Genomic DNA, 14,183 nt, shown 5'->3' with positions numbered 1-14,183 from the left:
TAGGAAGGGGATGCAGGCTGATCCACGGCTCTTCTTCTGCATGGTAGGGCTGCCTGGTGTGAACTGTGGCAGTTGACCCAGGCCCAAGGCCTCCTGCTCAGTGATGCCGAAACCACCCTTAGAGTCCACAGAGATCTTCTAGAAATCCTTTCCCAGATTCAGGTATGAACTCGGAGAGGAAGTGGATCTCCCAGACTCAGGACCCTACCCTCCCTTTCCACCCTGCTCTGACCCTTTTCTACCCTAGGAGAAAGCCACGAACCTCCCTAATGATGTGGCCCAGGACCTACATGGGGTAGAGAAGCAGCTCCAGAGACATGAGGGGCTGGAACGCGAGCTGGCAGGCATGGAGCAGCAGGTGAGCAGGCTGCTAGCCCTGCCTCAGCCCCTCACAGGCCCTCCAGCCTGGCCCATTTGTTCTTCCTGTTGGGCCTGTCATGCATGGCAGAGTTTGCCCAAGAGGTTCTGGGATTGATTCCTCAGAATGGGAACATACCTACATCTGCTCAGGTCCTTCTGCCTCTGTGGAGAAACCTCTCCTCTCCTCTCCTCTCCTCTCCTCTCCTCTCCTCTCCTCTCCTCTCCTCTCCTCTCCTCTCCTCTCCTCTCCTCTCCTCTCCCCTCCCCTCCCCTCCTTTCCTCTCCTCTCCTCTCCTCTCTACCCCCTACCTGCTAGCTGCAGGAGCTGCTGAAGGCTGGAGGCAATGTACAGAAGTTGTGTCCTCAGGCCCTCGCCACTGTGCAGCAGAAGCAACAAGCTGTGACCCAAGCCTGGGAGGCCCTCCAGCTGCGCATGGAGCAGCGCAAGGCCCAGTTGGAGCAAGCATATCTCCTGGTCCGATTCCACACAGCGGTGAGGGCTTTCTTCCCTTGGGAGGGGTGCACATGTGTACACATGTGTACATGCACCAAGGCCTGCCAATTTTGGAGGGAGAGTGTTGTCAGAAGGGGCAGGAGCAAGGGCCGTGGTCCTGGGAGGGCTGGGTAGGATGATGGCAGAGAAACCAAGTGACAGGGACTTGTGAGTCTTGCCAGAAGCCCTGAGTCAGACAGCTTGATGTCTCTGTATGTGCACGGGCTCAGGCAAGCTGTAGTTGTTCACCACTAGCCCCCTCTCAGTGTCTCCTGTTGTCTCCTGGGGTCAGGTGAGGGACTACACCTCCTGGGTGGCCAGCGTGCATCTGGAGCTGCAGATGGAGGACGACTCCTGGGAACCCAGCAGCATTTTGCTCAGGCTCAGAGCCCACCAATGGCTGTGGGCAGAACTGAAAGCCAGGGAAGAGCTGCAGGAGCAGGGCACTAAGATGGGCCAGCAGGCGCTGCTGGTGGCAAGGACACCCACTAAGGTGGGCATTTTCCCAAGCTCCCAGACTACCCTGTCCTCCCTTAGGCTGCCTCCTTCCCACCCCCAGCCCCTATTGCTTCCATCAGTCTCCTCTCAAAGGTTTCTCAGTGCCCCTCCTCCACCACATCATCCTACGTTCTCGTCTTCAGGTCCAGGATGGGCTTCAAACCCTACAGGAGAAACGTGACCAGGTGTTCCAGGCCTGGGCACTCAAACAGGAGAGGTTGCAGGCCACACTTCAAGAACAGCGCCTCCTCAGACAGGGTGACCACCTGGTGAAGCTCCTCACAGCCCAGGAGGCAGGTCTCACTGCAGCCCCTCTAATCTTCCCAGTCCTCTTCCCTGCCTGACTGCTCCTCCCGTTCTTTGGCTTGCTTTTTCTTGGACGTGGAGTAAAGAGGCTATGGGTGAGTCCTCCTGGGTGACTAGTGTAGATCATTAGGGTACCATGGTCTCTACTAGCACGCCCAGGCCAGATCCAGCCCTGCTCTTCCCATGGAACTGAAACCCTTGGAGTTTAGTAGAGATTACGCATAACTTCCACTTTGTCAGAGGTTGAAGTCTTGCTGGCCTCCAACCTGGGCTCCGGTTCCCTTCACTGCTCCCGTACCCACGTGGGTGTTCGTGTCAGCACTGCTCAGGCCCCAGGGGCATCGCCTTGGCTGTGCTGGCAGCCCTCAGAGCCTCTGATCTTCCCATGGACTGATCTAGGCATTCCTCAAAGCCAGCGGCCTGGGGAGCTCAGTGGAAGAAGTGGAACAGTTGATCCGAAAGCTCGTCATCTTCCAGAAAGTGCTGGCTCTCCAGGACAAGAAGGTGATGGGCCTGAACATTGTTACTGGTGGGGGAGTCTTCAAGAGGGATTCGGTGGCTGGGTGTATGCTCAGAAATAGTGCTGGTGTTTCTGTAAAGCTAAGGATAGAATCGTGCATCTGGGCCAGAAAAAGACCCAGGCTAGGGTGGTTCACACTGCAGGGACCAAGAGCATTACTTATTCTGAGGTCACTGATCAGAGGGAGAGCAGTTCTGGCGATGGCCAGTGCAAAGCTAAGGGAAAGATAGAGACCACGTTGCTAGAGCAGCCCAGCAGACTCTGTCTGTCCACAGGAGTCAGCGCTGTGTGAGCAGTTGAAAATGATTCCAAGCCCAAAGGGGCAGAACCTGGTTTACCACGTGCAGGAACGCCGGGCTCAAGTGAAGGAACTGGCAGAGAGCCGGGGACAGGCCCTGCGCACCTCCTTGATGATAGGCAACTTTACCAGGACGGCAACCCAGGTCAGAGGACCATTCCCTGCCCACTACCCATTACACTGTGCAGGTTGAGGAGACATCCCCACCATAACATTATGATGAACAAAGGTTGTTTGGAGAGTTAAATGGCTTCCCGAGGGCCATGGTGGAGCTCAGGGCGTTTGATTTGTAGCCCCTGTGGGCTGAGACTCACCTATTTGCTGAGCACCAACAAGGCCAAGACGAAGAAGAGCTGTAGGCAGGGGAACACAGCTATGTGGGTTCCTGGAGCAGGGAGCTCACGCCTCTGAAATGGACTCTCATTCACCTTCCTTGCTCAGCCTGGCCTGAAGCATGGCTGCCCGAGCTAGCATGGTGGTTCTTACTTACTAGATACTGCCAGCCTGCCCGAGGCCAGTAGCCCACTCCCTGGACTATGCTGGCGTGGAGTAGGGGTTGAAGGAGTCGGGGTCCTTCAGGATGGAGCATCATAGGCTCCGTGCTCCACCCTCCAGGTTGAGGACTGGATCCAGGAGCGGCTCCAGCAACTGAGAGCCTGCAGCCCTCTTGGGAACCTAAAAGATTATCTGAAACACCTGAGGAAACACCAGGCCTTCAGGGCTGAGGTCCAGGCTCATGAGCAGATCGTGACCTCTGTTGCCAAGGTAACTCTAGGCTCAGCCCAGCCTACTCCAAAGTATTGATAGCTGAGGTAAGAAGGTGCTGACTGCTCCCTTACTCCTGTCTCCCAGCAAGGTGAAGGGCTCCTCAGTCAGAGCCACCCTCAGGCTAGAGAGGTCTCCCAGAGGCTGGAGGCCCTGTGGGACCTCTGGGAGAAGCTGAGGCAGGCAGTGACCCTGCAGGGCCAGGCCCTGGAGGACAGATGCAACTTTCTGGAGTTCCTGCAGAGCGCCGACCTTGCAGAGACCTGGATCCAGGAGAAGGTGGGGGCTCCTCTGGATAGGGCATTTGGGGGTGGGGACAGGAGCTAAAGGACTGGGTGAGGCAGAGCAAGGTCCCACAACTCTCTGGCTCCGTGATGGTGGAAGCCTTGGGAAGGCACAGCATCCATCTGCTTTGACCCTGCCCCAGCTACAGGGCAAGTGGCAAGATGGAGGCTAAGTGTTACCTCCCCACCTTCGCCCCCACAGGAGAGGATGGTGGACGGCTGTGACGTTGGCCTGAACCTTGAGCACTGTCTGCAGCTGTGCAGGCAGGTCTGCAAGTTACAGGTGAGAGGCTCTGTAAGGAGGGGTTGACGAGTGTCTCCCACTGGGACATTTGTCTGGTGGACTCCAGAATCTGGAGAAGGTTCAAGCGCAGCTTTGCCCTACGTGGACGCATTTAGGCGAGCAACCTCACCCGGCCAGTCCTTAATTTCCTCATCTCTAAATGGGCATCGTGCCTTTCTCAGAGGTGAGGGAGTGTCACGTGTGGTGGCAGGCGCATGATTCCACACCTGTCATACAGTTATGTCTGTCCTGGAAAACTTGGTAGTCCGGTTTCAGTGTTATGATAAGACACAGGGAGGGAGTTAATGGGGCCTCTAAACAATTTTGCAACTTTCTGAACTCATTCAAAATTGTAATCATAACTTACTATTTCAAAATATCTTTAAATGATAGAACCTATGCCTGGGTGTTGTCGATAGCGCCTTCTTCAGTGTGAGTAATTCAGTATCCCCTCCCCCACTCCACCCACCAAGTATACCAGGGATCTGTTTCTCTGTAATGTAGAGGGGATATTGGCAAATATGTCTGCAATCAGGGTTGAAGGCGGCGTGCTAACCCATCCTGAAACTGGTGTGCTAGACTTCGGTAAAAGCTGGTCTTAACTCCAGCACATCCTTAGCTGGTGGTGGCACTTCTCAGATGCCAAACCAGGGTACAGCAAGAAGGGATGCTGGGTCTGACCTGCCATGAGTAAGCACTGAGATCCCTGAGCCCTGCAGTGCTTCTCTGAGCCCTGCTGTGCTCCAGGATTGTCTCTCAGATGAGCCACTCCATAGGAAAGTGCTTTGAGGAGTTAATAAATGCTACACACGTAGGGAGTAGGAAGCCCAGGATCCACCCTGTTGGGGATCCCCTCTCCCTGAGGACCTGTAAGCCTGCTTTGTGTCAGCTCCATTTTCAACTTTAAACACCACTGAGTCTGTGCTCATCTGTTCCCTCCTACCCAGTCCTCACCTGAGAGACTCTAAGGTTGTGGGTTCCAGGCTGGTCTTCCGCACTGTAGCTGAGAGGGGTGGCCTCCAGCACCTGTCACTGCAGAGGAAACAGATGCCTCTCATTCCCCAAATGTGCTGCAGTTGCTAAAATTCCTTCTCAGGGGGAGACATAAACAATATCTACCCCTTCTCCCAAGGCCCCAACAAGACATGAGACAAAGTTCACTGCTGTGGGGTTTGCTGGGGTTCCGTACAGGCCATGTGCAAGTGAGGCACAGTTACATACAACAGATGGCATGGAGCACCTAGCTGCTCAGGTGGGGGTCCTGTGACCCTCCCACCCTTCCATGAGGAAGTACGAAACCATCAGCAAACCCAGCTGGGATCACGTTTGGCAAGAGGCATAGCCAAGTGCCTCAAGATGGTGGCTGCTTTCCCAGGGAACAGTCACAACAGCTCTGCCAAGACGAGGCCTTGGACTGGCAGTGCTAGCATTCACACCTTTACCTTCCCCACAGGTCACAGTGGATGACACCCGCATCAGGAGAATCAAAAACTTGTCACTGCAGCTCAAGAACCAGGGCCCCGAGGAATCTGAGGCCATCTGCCAGCGACAAAACCAGCTCAACAATAGGCCAGTCTTAGAGGGGGAGGGCAGTGGGGGCGGGAGAGGGGTCGAGTACCGCCTCAGGCTGCAAGGTTCACCCCCATCCTTTGGTCAGGTGGAAGACTTTCCATGGCAACCTGCTCCTGTATAAGCAGCGGCTTGAAGCAGCCCTGGAGAGACACAGATTGTCCAGTGAACTGGACAACATCATTGAGCAGATCAGGGAGAAGGTAGGTTGTGAAAAGTCCCCTTGTGCCCTGAGTTGGGAGTGCCGTTGCCTTGAGTCTCCCATGACCCCTGGCCCAGCTTTGCCCTTCAGCTGGATCCCACCAGGATCCCACCACCTGGGAGAAGTACACTATAGAGCCCCCCACCCCTGCAGCTCCCAAGCCACTCACCCTGCCTCTTCTATCCCAGATGTGTGATGGGTCCAGAGGCCAGAGCACGCCCTGTTTTTCCTGAACCCTAAGCATGTCTAAAGCCCAGGGGAGGTTTGGCCCAGGATGGTGTTGGTCCCACAGGAATGCAGGTGGACTTCAAGCTGTGAAAGTACAGCTAAGACCTATGTGGCCTGAGGTATCCCATGTGGCACAGCATCCTCTTCCACTGGATCTTCCTCTCAGAGCTAGCTCAGGCCTCTGTCTCCTGAAATACCTCCCCAGAGGGATTGAAACCAAAGAGACAAAATGCCAAGAAGTACCATGCACAGGTCTTACCAGAGGAAAGTCCAGACCCAAAGTTCTGCCCCAGAACTCCTGTTTTCTTCCCATGAGGAAAATGGCTCTGGTCAAGCCCAGGCCCCTGTTCCAGTCCCTCTGAGGCAGCAGGAAGGGATCCATGTAGGATGCTTGAGTTCTACCCTGCCGCTCTAGATAAGCAGGTTTCTGCAGTGAGGGGGCAGCTGACGCCAAGGCCTCCTCCTCACTCTCCCAGGAATCGCTGGCCCAGGCCCTGGAGGGCACTGAAGGTTTGGAGCGTATATCATGGAGACAGAAAATGCTGCAGCAGGAGATGGACCTCATCCAGACTCAGGTGGAGGTGTGCAGTTGGGGGACCCAGACCCTGGGCACATCCTCAGGGGAGCCCTGGTGGGTTCCTGAGAGTCGCATGCTAAGACACCTCAGCCCGAGGTCCTGCCGCCTAGCCTCTGACCTTCCTCCCGACAGTCTCTTGGAGGTAGGGTCAGCCGGCTCTGCGAGGAAAATCCTGAGGCTACAGGCGGCCTCAGACATAAGCAGCAGGAAATGATGGACAGCTGGTGGAAGGTCTGGCACAAGGCCCGGAAGTGGTACGATGAGCCCGGGGGCCTTAGTCCCGCGTGGACTGTCCCTCTGGTTCTCAGTCCACACACTTCCCTTTGGCCCCTGCTTTCTCCTGAGCTTCTGTATTATTTACTAATGAATTCCCATCCCATGGCCTTCTGTGCTGAGGGGATTGAAGGGAACTGGGCATGAGGGAAAGGGGACTCCACGAGCCTAGAACTTACTAATGAGTCCTGTGAGCAGGAGGGAGTTGCTGGATGTGGGCCATGAAGTTCAGAAGCTCCAGACCATGCTGCAGGATCTGCAGGACTGGGCCCAGGGACTACAGGCTGAGATGGCCAGGCAGGCCACGCCCTGCAGCCCTGTGAGAATCCTGTACATGTTGGAAGAGCACCAGGCACACAAGGTGAGCAGCAGCAGTCCTGAGGTGCCAGGCCTTTCAAGTGTCACCCCGTCACCACCCCACCCCTTCCTCTGACCCCTACTATGACTTTTGTCTGTCTCCTGGTCAACTTTGTCCTTTTCACCCTCCTCTTGTGTTCCATCCCTCCCCTCTCCTTCCTGCTGGACCTCTGGTAGTCCTGGTACTGATCTCAGGCCTATTCCAGGTTGAGCTGGACGTCCGAACAGACAGCCTTAATCTGGTCCGAAGCATGGGGCAGCGGCTGCTTGCATCTGGATACCCGCTGGCCTCCGGCATTCGCCAGCCCCTGGCTGCTGTAGAGCAGGAGTTGAGTGGCTTGCAGGCATCATGGCAGGGGCGGCAGCAGCAGCTACAGCAGGCCCTGGAGCAGCAGGTGGGCCCAGGCCAGCTCCCAGCCTCCGCCCCTCACCCCCATCAGGACCTATGATGTCCCTGAAAAGGCTGCCTTTCTTGGGTATTCCTGCCGGTCTTCCTGCTCCTGGTACCATGGAGCCAGGCCTCAGCTTCTCCAACCTGAACCACCCAAAAGGTCACAGACATACAGAGGTAGTCATGGGGCCCTGCTGAGCTTCTCTTGTCCTTTCTCACCAGCTGTGTCTGAGCTCTGTGGAAAAGGTAGAACACTGGCTTGACAGTGAAGAGGCCTCCCTGACTTATGAGGAAGTGGCGGTAAGTGTCCCACAGGGGTGGGTAGGACAGATGAGACCGGTCAAGCTAGCCAGAACATCAAGTTCTCTGGGTCAAAGTCTTTCCCACCGCTGGGCAGTTTCCATCAGTCCTAAGTGATAGTGTCCACAGTGTGTCCTAGGAGCCAAGGGAATGGGCTTAGAGCCTGGCTGGTCGCTCCCTCTGATCTCTTTCCTACCACTTTTCTTGCCTCTGACTTCCTTCCAACATCACCCCAACCCCAGTAACAGATATGTGTAACTAACTCACAGGGGCCTGGGACATAGGTCTTACTCAGAGCATAGAGTCACATGAGAGGGCACTGCTCAGTCTGCCCTGGAAATGGATACTAGATGCTGTCCAAGTGTGTCCTCATCCTAAAGTCATAGGCAGCCTCGTGGGGTTTAAATAATGCCCACAGGAGAGCAACCACTTTGTAGAAAGAGTTTGTTAGGCTAGCTCTAGAGGGAAACAGATAGTTCAGGGTGGAGCGGTGGCAACCCTATAATTAGCATGGGTTCCCACTTCCACCAGGACCCTTTGGTCACTGTGGAGATCCTTCTGTCAAAGCACAAGAGACGTGAGCAGGGCCTGAAGGTACAGGCTGAAAAGATCAGTGCACTGGAGGCCACGGCCCATAGCCTGCACCAGGGTGGACACTCTGAGGCCCACAGTGTCCTGGACAGATGTCAGGCCCTACTCCTGAGGTACCTGTGGCTCTGAGATGGTGGGAACTGGGGGTGAGCTAGTGTGGGCATCCATTACCTAAGCCCTTCCCTTCCTCTGGTTCTTCCAAGCCACCTCTCAGGCCCCTTGCTCTTCCTTACTTCAGGTGGACTTCCCTGGGTACTCAGGAAGGTCTAAGTACACGGCATGTTGGTTTGCCAGCTCTGTTACCTTAAGTGGGACCGGTGGACCCAGTCAACCCCAGCACGATGTCATTGATCTTTCCCTCTTACGGCTTGTGTCACTTCAATGTAGTCCCCCAGCTCCATGCCCTTTGGCGTGGGCGTTAACACCAGTGAGGGAAACTGCTAATGAGGAACTGTTCATGCACTGTGGGGTGGAGGTGTTAGAACTTTAGTCAGTGCACTGAATACATTGGTTCAGAGATACATATCTGGAATATATAAACTAATACCTAATGTAGTTTGTATATATCAAACATTTAACATGAAGTTCATGATGAAGGTGTTAGAAGGGTTTCTTTGGATTATAGGATTCTCCTATGTCCTTGCATAGTCTTCCCTTGTGTCCAACCTTAACCTCCTTATACAGTAATACCTGTCCTCTCAGATTTGGGCTGACCAATCTCCAAAAACACTGCATTCTGAGAGTGGGTTACATCGCGAACGTAAGTGACACCAGTATGGAGAGGAAGCATATGTGTCTGTTTCAAAGGAACAGATCCAGGTCCTTGTGATATGGATTATGAAAGGCTGTGCCACACACACACACACACACACACACACACACACACACACACACACGCAGGAGAGAGGGGGAGGGGAAGAAGGGAGGGCGAGGGATAAGATCCAGTCCTGGTGGTGGAGCTTGGGGGTCCACGAGACTCTCCTTGCAGGATGGATGCACTCACAGAGCAAGCGAGGGCCCGGGGACGCCAGCTGGAGGAGCTACAGAAGCTTCGGAAATTTTTGCAGGATTCCAGCGAGGTTCCCTTTGCTTGGGCTGAGAGGGTTGTGGGGGTGCACCTTCTGCAGGGGCTCTCCAGAGGTTAGAGAAAGGACACCTTGGCTCTCCCGTGCATCAGGTAGCTACATGGCTGAGGGAGAAGAACCTGGTGGCTCTGGAAGAGGGTCAGCAGGACCCAACCACGATGCAAGCACAGTTGCAGCAGCAGCAGAATTTGCAGGCTGAGCTGGATGCCAGTGTTCACCAGCGGCAGGAGCTCCAGATGGTAAACCTCCAGGGGCCTTGGGGGCCACAGCCTAGCCCCCAACATCCCTGCAGGTGGCTTTGAATCATAGTATTGACAACCAGTGTCTGCCCCATGCTTTCTGTGTACAGGTACTGTGCTAGGTAACATTCAATAATTTTATGGAAAATATGTTGAAACATCTGGAACTCAAATGTCAAAACAGTATCTTTTTTTTTCCTTTTTCTCCCCCCCCCCTTTTTTAAACATTTCTTTTCTACCTGGAAAGGAATCCTGACCCCAAGCTGATTACTCCTATCAAATGTTTTATAAGTAGTTCATGCTAGGTTACCTCACTTAATCAATAATCATTGCACCTCCACTGCATGGAGGACAAACAGATTAAGAAATGTGTGAGGCTGGTTGTTAGGGCCCATGCCCATGATGTCAGCACTGGTGGCCATGGTAAGTTAGACGTGGCCTGGTGTGGTGTGGGTCATCCTAGTTCTGGCAATCACAGGCAGTGCTGACCTGCAAGTGTGAGGCTAGCCTGGGCAGTGTGGTGAGAGCCTGTCTCAGAAAAAGGTGGGTGGGTGCTTTGACCCTGGGAGGAAAGAAGGAATGGAAATCTGTCCCGTGTCACAGTCAGCTTGTAGAGGCTGCAGCTGTGGGGCTTTGGTCATTGACAGCGTGGTACCAGCATCCTCAGTCATGTATGTATGATGTATGATATAGGAGGGGCAAGAGCTGCTACAAGGGGGGCACCCGGCCTCAGAGACCATCCGGGGGCAACTGGAAGAATTAGGAGGCCTCTGGGCTGAGCTGCAGACCAACTGCCAGAGGAAGATGGCCAGACTACAGGGGGCCTCCAAGGTGAGATGATAGGCTATGAAGCAGCTCACTGGACAGGACCCTAGGACTCAGCACCCCACTCTCTTATGCTCACCTATGTTCTGTTCTAGGTCCTGCATCTGCAGAGGATGCTGAGGGAACTGAAGAACTGGCTGGAGCCCATGGAAGCAGAGCTGAGAGCCCCTGTCAGAAGCCAGGACCTGCCTAGAGTGGGCGAGCTCCTGGGTGCCCAGGAGGAGCTAGAAGCAGCTGTGGATAGGCAGGCCAGGCAAGTGCAGGAGCTGCAGGGCCAGGCCCAAGCCTGCTTTCAGGAAGGCCACCGCCTCGCCAAAGATGTGGAAGAGCAAGCCGGGCAGCTGCTTCAGAGGTATATTGTCCGGGCCCCTGGTCTTCCTTTGCCTCCTTCCTTGGAAGAAAATTAGTTTCAACACTGGCCCCCTCTGGTTCTCTTTTAGGTTTCAGGGCCTTTGGGAGCCCCTACAAGAGCGCAGGGCATCCCTGGAGGCCCAAAGGCTCCTCTTACAGTTCTTTAGGGATGTTGATGAGGAAATGGCTTGGGTTCAGGAGAAGTTGCCCTCTGCCACAGCCCAAGACTACGGTCAGAGCCTGGGCACTGTGCGCCACCTGCAGGAGAAACACCAGGTGCTAGCCCAGGCGGGGAGACTGGGGCAGGGCAGCCTCAGAGGAGAGGCTCATGGTCCAAGGCCAGGGCACTGTGGACCAGCACAGCCTCTGCCTTGAGGAACACCTATTTTCTTTGGAAATCCTGGGATGGGAATTCCTTGTACGTCTGTAGGGTCCAATGAATCATCAGGGTGTGGGTTCCTCGGTTTTCTAACACATCCCTGGCCCTTCCTCCTTTGCAGAATTTAGAGAATGAGATCAGTAACCACAAGGCTCTGAGCCAGGTGGTGACAGGTACAGGACACAAGCTTGTACAGGCGGGACACTTTGCCGCTGAAGAGGTGGCCGCCCGGGTGCAGCAGCTGGAGGTGGCTCTAAACCACCTAGAGACAGAGGCAGCACGGAGGGGGAGGATGCTGCAGCAGGCCCTGGAGGCCCAGCAGACTCTGGTGGAGGTGAGAGGGGTGCTGTGGGGTGAGGAGATGTCAGAAGTGGCTGAGAACCCTGGGACTTTATGGGACTGAAAGATGCCTCCCAGTGCAGCCTGAGCTATGCCTCCCCTGCCTTCTCCAGCACCTCACTTTCACTCTTTCTTCCAAACTTGGGGTTTTCAGCTAGAACTTTATGTCAGAATCACGTGGAACCTTCCCCTTGCAATTACATCTGAGCTACCTCACAAACTAAATGCATGACAATGTAAGCACCTAGGAGAGGAGAGTAAGACCTTATCTCAAAAAAGCAAACAAAAACACCTCAAAAGTAATTAGAAGCCAGGGATAGTGGCCCATGCTTGTGAGTCCAGTATGCAGAAAGCAGACACAGGAGGATGACCACTTCAAGTTCCAGGACAACCAAGGCCTATATAGCGAGACCCTGTCTCATAACAAGATAAAAAGTAATAAACGATGAGAAACAAAGTAAGGATTGTTGGCTCAACTTGCTTTTATTATACCAAGCAGCAACACTGTCTCTGAGGAGCAAAAATAAGTCATCTTTGTTTTACATGAAGAAAAAGAAAAGAATCACCTGGAACCCTAAAAAATGCTGCCATTTGTGGTCCTTCCAGTACAGTGAGAGTCTTTTGGGAGGTGTTAGGAAGGACCTAGGAGGGCTCTCCAGGCAATTTCCCTCATGCAACTGACTGAGGACACCTCCTGTAATCCTACCCCATCTACCCTAACTCCCACTCTAAATCCCAAGGCTCCCCAACCCTCAAACTGAAGTCCTGGGCCTTAGAAAACTAATCCCCGTTGTTATACTGCCCAGCTCCTGGAAGCTGGATCCTGGCTAGCTGAACGGGGCCACATTCTGGACAGCGAGGACCTGGGCCAGGATACTGAGGCCACACAGGCTCTTTTGCGGCGCCTGGAGACCACCACAAGAGACTTGGAGGGGTTCAGCAGTCGCATTGAGCAGCTACAACAAACAGTAGCCCTTCTGGAGAGTGGGCAGGGCCCAGGCAGGTAGGCTAGAGCCACACTCTTCCTGGAGAGGAGCAGAGATAAGGGTGCCCCTGTCAGCGGCAGAGGGAGCTAGTCCAGTCTGGAGAAGGAGGGATGCAGCCTATGCTGTCCTTTCTTCCTGTCAAAGTCCTAGGGTGCTGGCCCAGTTGCAGGCTGTGAGAGAGGCCCATGCACAGCTCTTGCAGAGAGCAGAAGGCAGGGGGCAAGCACTGCGTGAGCAGCTACACCTATACCAGCTAGAGCAAGAGGCCTTGCTCCTGGATGCCTGGCTGACCACCAAGCTGACTGTCGCTGAGTCCCAGGACTATGGACAGGATCTAGAAGGCATCAAGGTGGGTTAGCCCTCGGTAGACCCAGAGAATAGGGAAGAGGCTTCCTTAGGCAAGGAAGATATATGTTTGAGAATGGGAGATTCTGAGGGGTGAACAAGGATCCTGGAGGGGTGTCACTAGAAGAGTCTGCAGTTCTAGAACTCTAGGGCTAAGTGATGTTGGGGACACTGGTGTTGCCAGGCTCTTAGTGAGCTTCCAGGGCTGCCAGCAGAAGCTCTACATCCCTACCTCACCCCTCCTAGGTACTGGAAGACATGTTTGATGCTTTCAACAGAGAAGTCCAGAGCCTGGGCCAGGCCAAGATGCAGACCCTGAGGGAGCTGATGGCTTCCCTAGAAAGAGGGGCACCCAGGTTCTATCCCCAGATTCAAGCTCAGAAGTGTCGCGTCCAGGCCACTTGGGAGAGGCTGAACAAGGCAATCAAAGCCCGTACAGAGGTAGGCCATGTTTCAGGGCATATGGAGCCGTGGAGCACAGTACAGCCCCAACCGGACACACACACACACACACACACACACACACACACACACACACACACACACACACACACACACACACACACACACACCTCAATTCTTCCTCAGAACCTGGCAGCAGCCCGTGATCTCCGGAGCTTTGAGCAGGCCGCCTCAGAGCTCCAGGGTTGGATGCAGGAGACTACCACCCTGCTGGAAGGAGAGTTCCAAGTCCATGACCTGTCGCCTGCACAGCCCCTGCTGCAGCAGCAGCAGCAGCAAAGGCGTCTTCAGGTAAAGGCCTTGCCCAAAGCTGCTCACCTCGGCCCTACTCCTGCAGGCATAAGGCAAAAGACCTGTGTGCCTCAGTCCCTCATCAGAGCTGACGGGCAATGGCCTCACCTGAGACTTCCCCTGAGCCACTTCTGCAGGGTACTAAACCACTCTCCTGTGGCCCAAGGAACTTAGAACAGGTTTTAAGGAGGAGGGGTCTCCACAGGCCAGGGGCTACTGAATGGGGAGCAGGCCAGTGCAACATCACGTTCTGGTTGCAGAGAGAAGTGAGGGTTATTGAAAACGAGGTGTCGAGAGTACAGACGGAGGCCCAAAGGCTCGGCCAGCACCACCCTTTGGCTCAGGGGAGCCTTGGTGAGTGGCTCACCAAGGTGCAGGGCGCCTGGGCCAACCTGGAGGCCAAAGTCCAGGAATGGAGCCAGAAACTGCTGCAGGCTACCCAGGGCCACACCTTTCTTGGGAGCTGCCGGGAATTGCTGTAAGTAGGGTCTGTACTGCTAGCGGAGCTCTGCCTATCCTGATGTTTGGGGGAGTAGCACTTGCCGCCCTTGTCCCCCAGGCTGCCTCACCAGCTCTGCTAGTAGCT

General features: G+C 54.7%; 1 protein-coding gene across 11 annotated transcripts in view; it reads left to right on the top strand.

Annotated features, from left to right (window-relative positions):
• Sptbn5 (spectrin, beta, non-erythrocytic 5) overlaps positions 1–14,183 on the top strand; it is a 44,678-nt gene that overhangs the window by 25,040 nt on the left and 5,455 nt on the right. For 7 of the 11 annotated variants that reach the window (XM_063284960.1, XM_039106498.2, XM_039106497.2 and 4 more), the window contains 29 exons: positions 48–162; positions 248–358; positions 677–853; positions 1,146–1,346; positions 1,495–1,644; positions 2,057–2,161; positions 2,453–2,620; positions 3,091–3,240; positions 3,328–3,519; positions 3,727–3,807; positions 5,261–5,376; positions 5,465–5,579; positions 6,283–6,387; positions 6,516–6,637; positions 6,855–7,017; positions 7,220–7,408; positions 7,627–7,704; positions 8,236–8,408; positions 9,284–9,374; positions 9,473–9,619; positions 10,313–10,450; positions 10,540–10,796; positions 10,885–11,071; positions 11,296–11,508; positions 12,320–12,516; positions 12,644–12,848; positions 13,091–13,285; positions 13,433–13,597; positions 13,858–14,075. In XM_063284960.1, the coding sequence (XP_063141030.1) occupies positions 48–162; positions 248–358; positions 677–853; positions 1,146–1,346; positions 1,495–1,644; positions 2,057–2,161; positions 2,453–2,620; positions 3,091–3,240; positions 3,328–3,519; positions 3,727–3,807; positions 5,261–5,376; positions 5,465–5,579; positions 6,283–6,387; positions 6,516–6,637; positions 6,855–7,017; positions 7,220–7,408; positions 7,627–7,704; positions 8,236–8,408; positions 9,284–9,374; positions 9,473–9,619; positions 10,313–10,450; positions 10,540–10,796; positions 10,885–11,071; positions 11,296–11,508; positions 12,320–12,516; positions 12,644–12,848; positions 13,091–13,285; positions 13,433–13,597; positions 13,858–14,075 (4,524 nt within the window). Of the gene's footprint in view, positions 1–47; positions 163–247; positions 359–676; positions 854–1,145; positions 1,347–1,494; positions 1,645–2,056; positions 2,162–2,452; positions 2,621–3,090; positions 3,241–3,327; positions 3,520–3,726; positions 3,808–5,260; positions 5,377–5,464; positions 5,580–6,282; positions 6,388–6,515; positions 6,638–6,854; positions 7,018–7,219; positions 7,409–7,626; positions 7,705–8,235; positions 8,409–9,283; positions 9,375–9,472; positions 9,620–10,312; positions 10,451–10,539; positions 10,797–10,884; positions 11,072–11,295; positions 11,509–12,319; positions 12,517–12,643; positions 12,849–13,090; positions 13,286–13,432; positions 13,598–13,857; positions 14,076–14,183 lie in introns of those variants that run through there. The other 4 variants (XM_039106496.2, XM_039106495.2, XM_039106500.2 and 1 more) reach the window with 4 other exon arrangements.

Source organism: Rattus norvegicus, chromosome 3, assembly GCF_036323735.1.
Source record: "Rattus norvegicus strain BN/NHsdMcwi chromosome 3, GRCr8, whole genome shotgun sequence".
Taxonomy (NCBI): Eukaryota; Metazoa; Chordata; class Mammalia; order Rodentia; family Muridae; genus Rattus; species Rattus norvegicus.
Note: the sequence above shows the minus strand (reverse complement) of the source record. Positions and strands in the feature narration are given on the sequence as shown.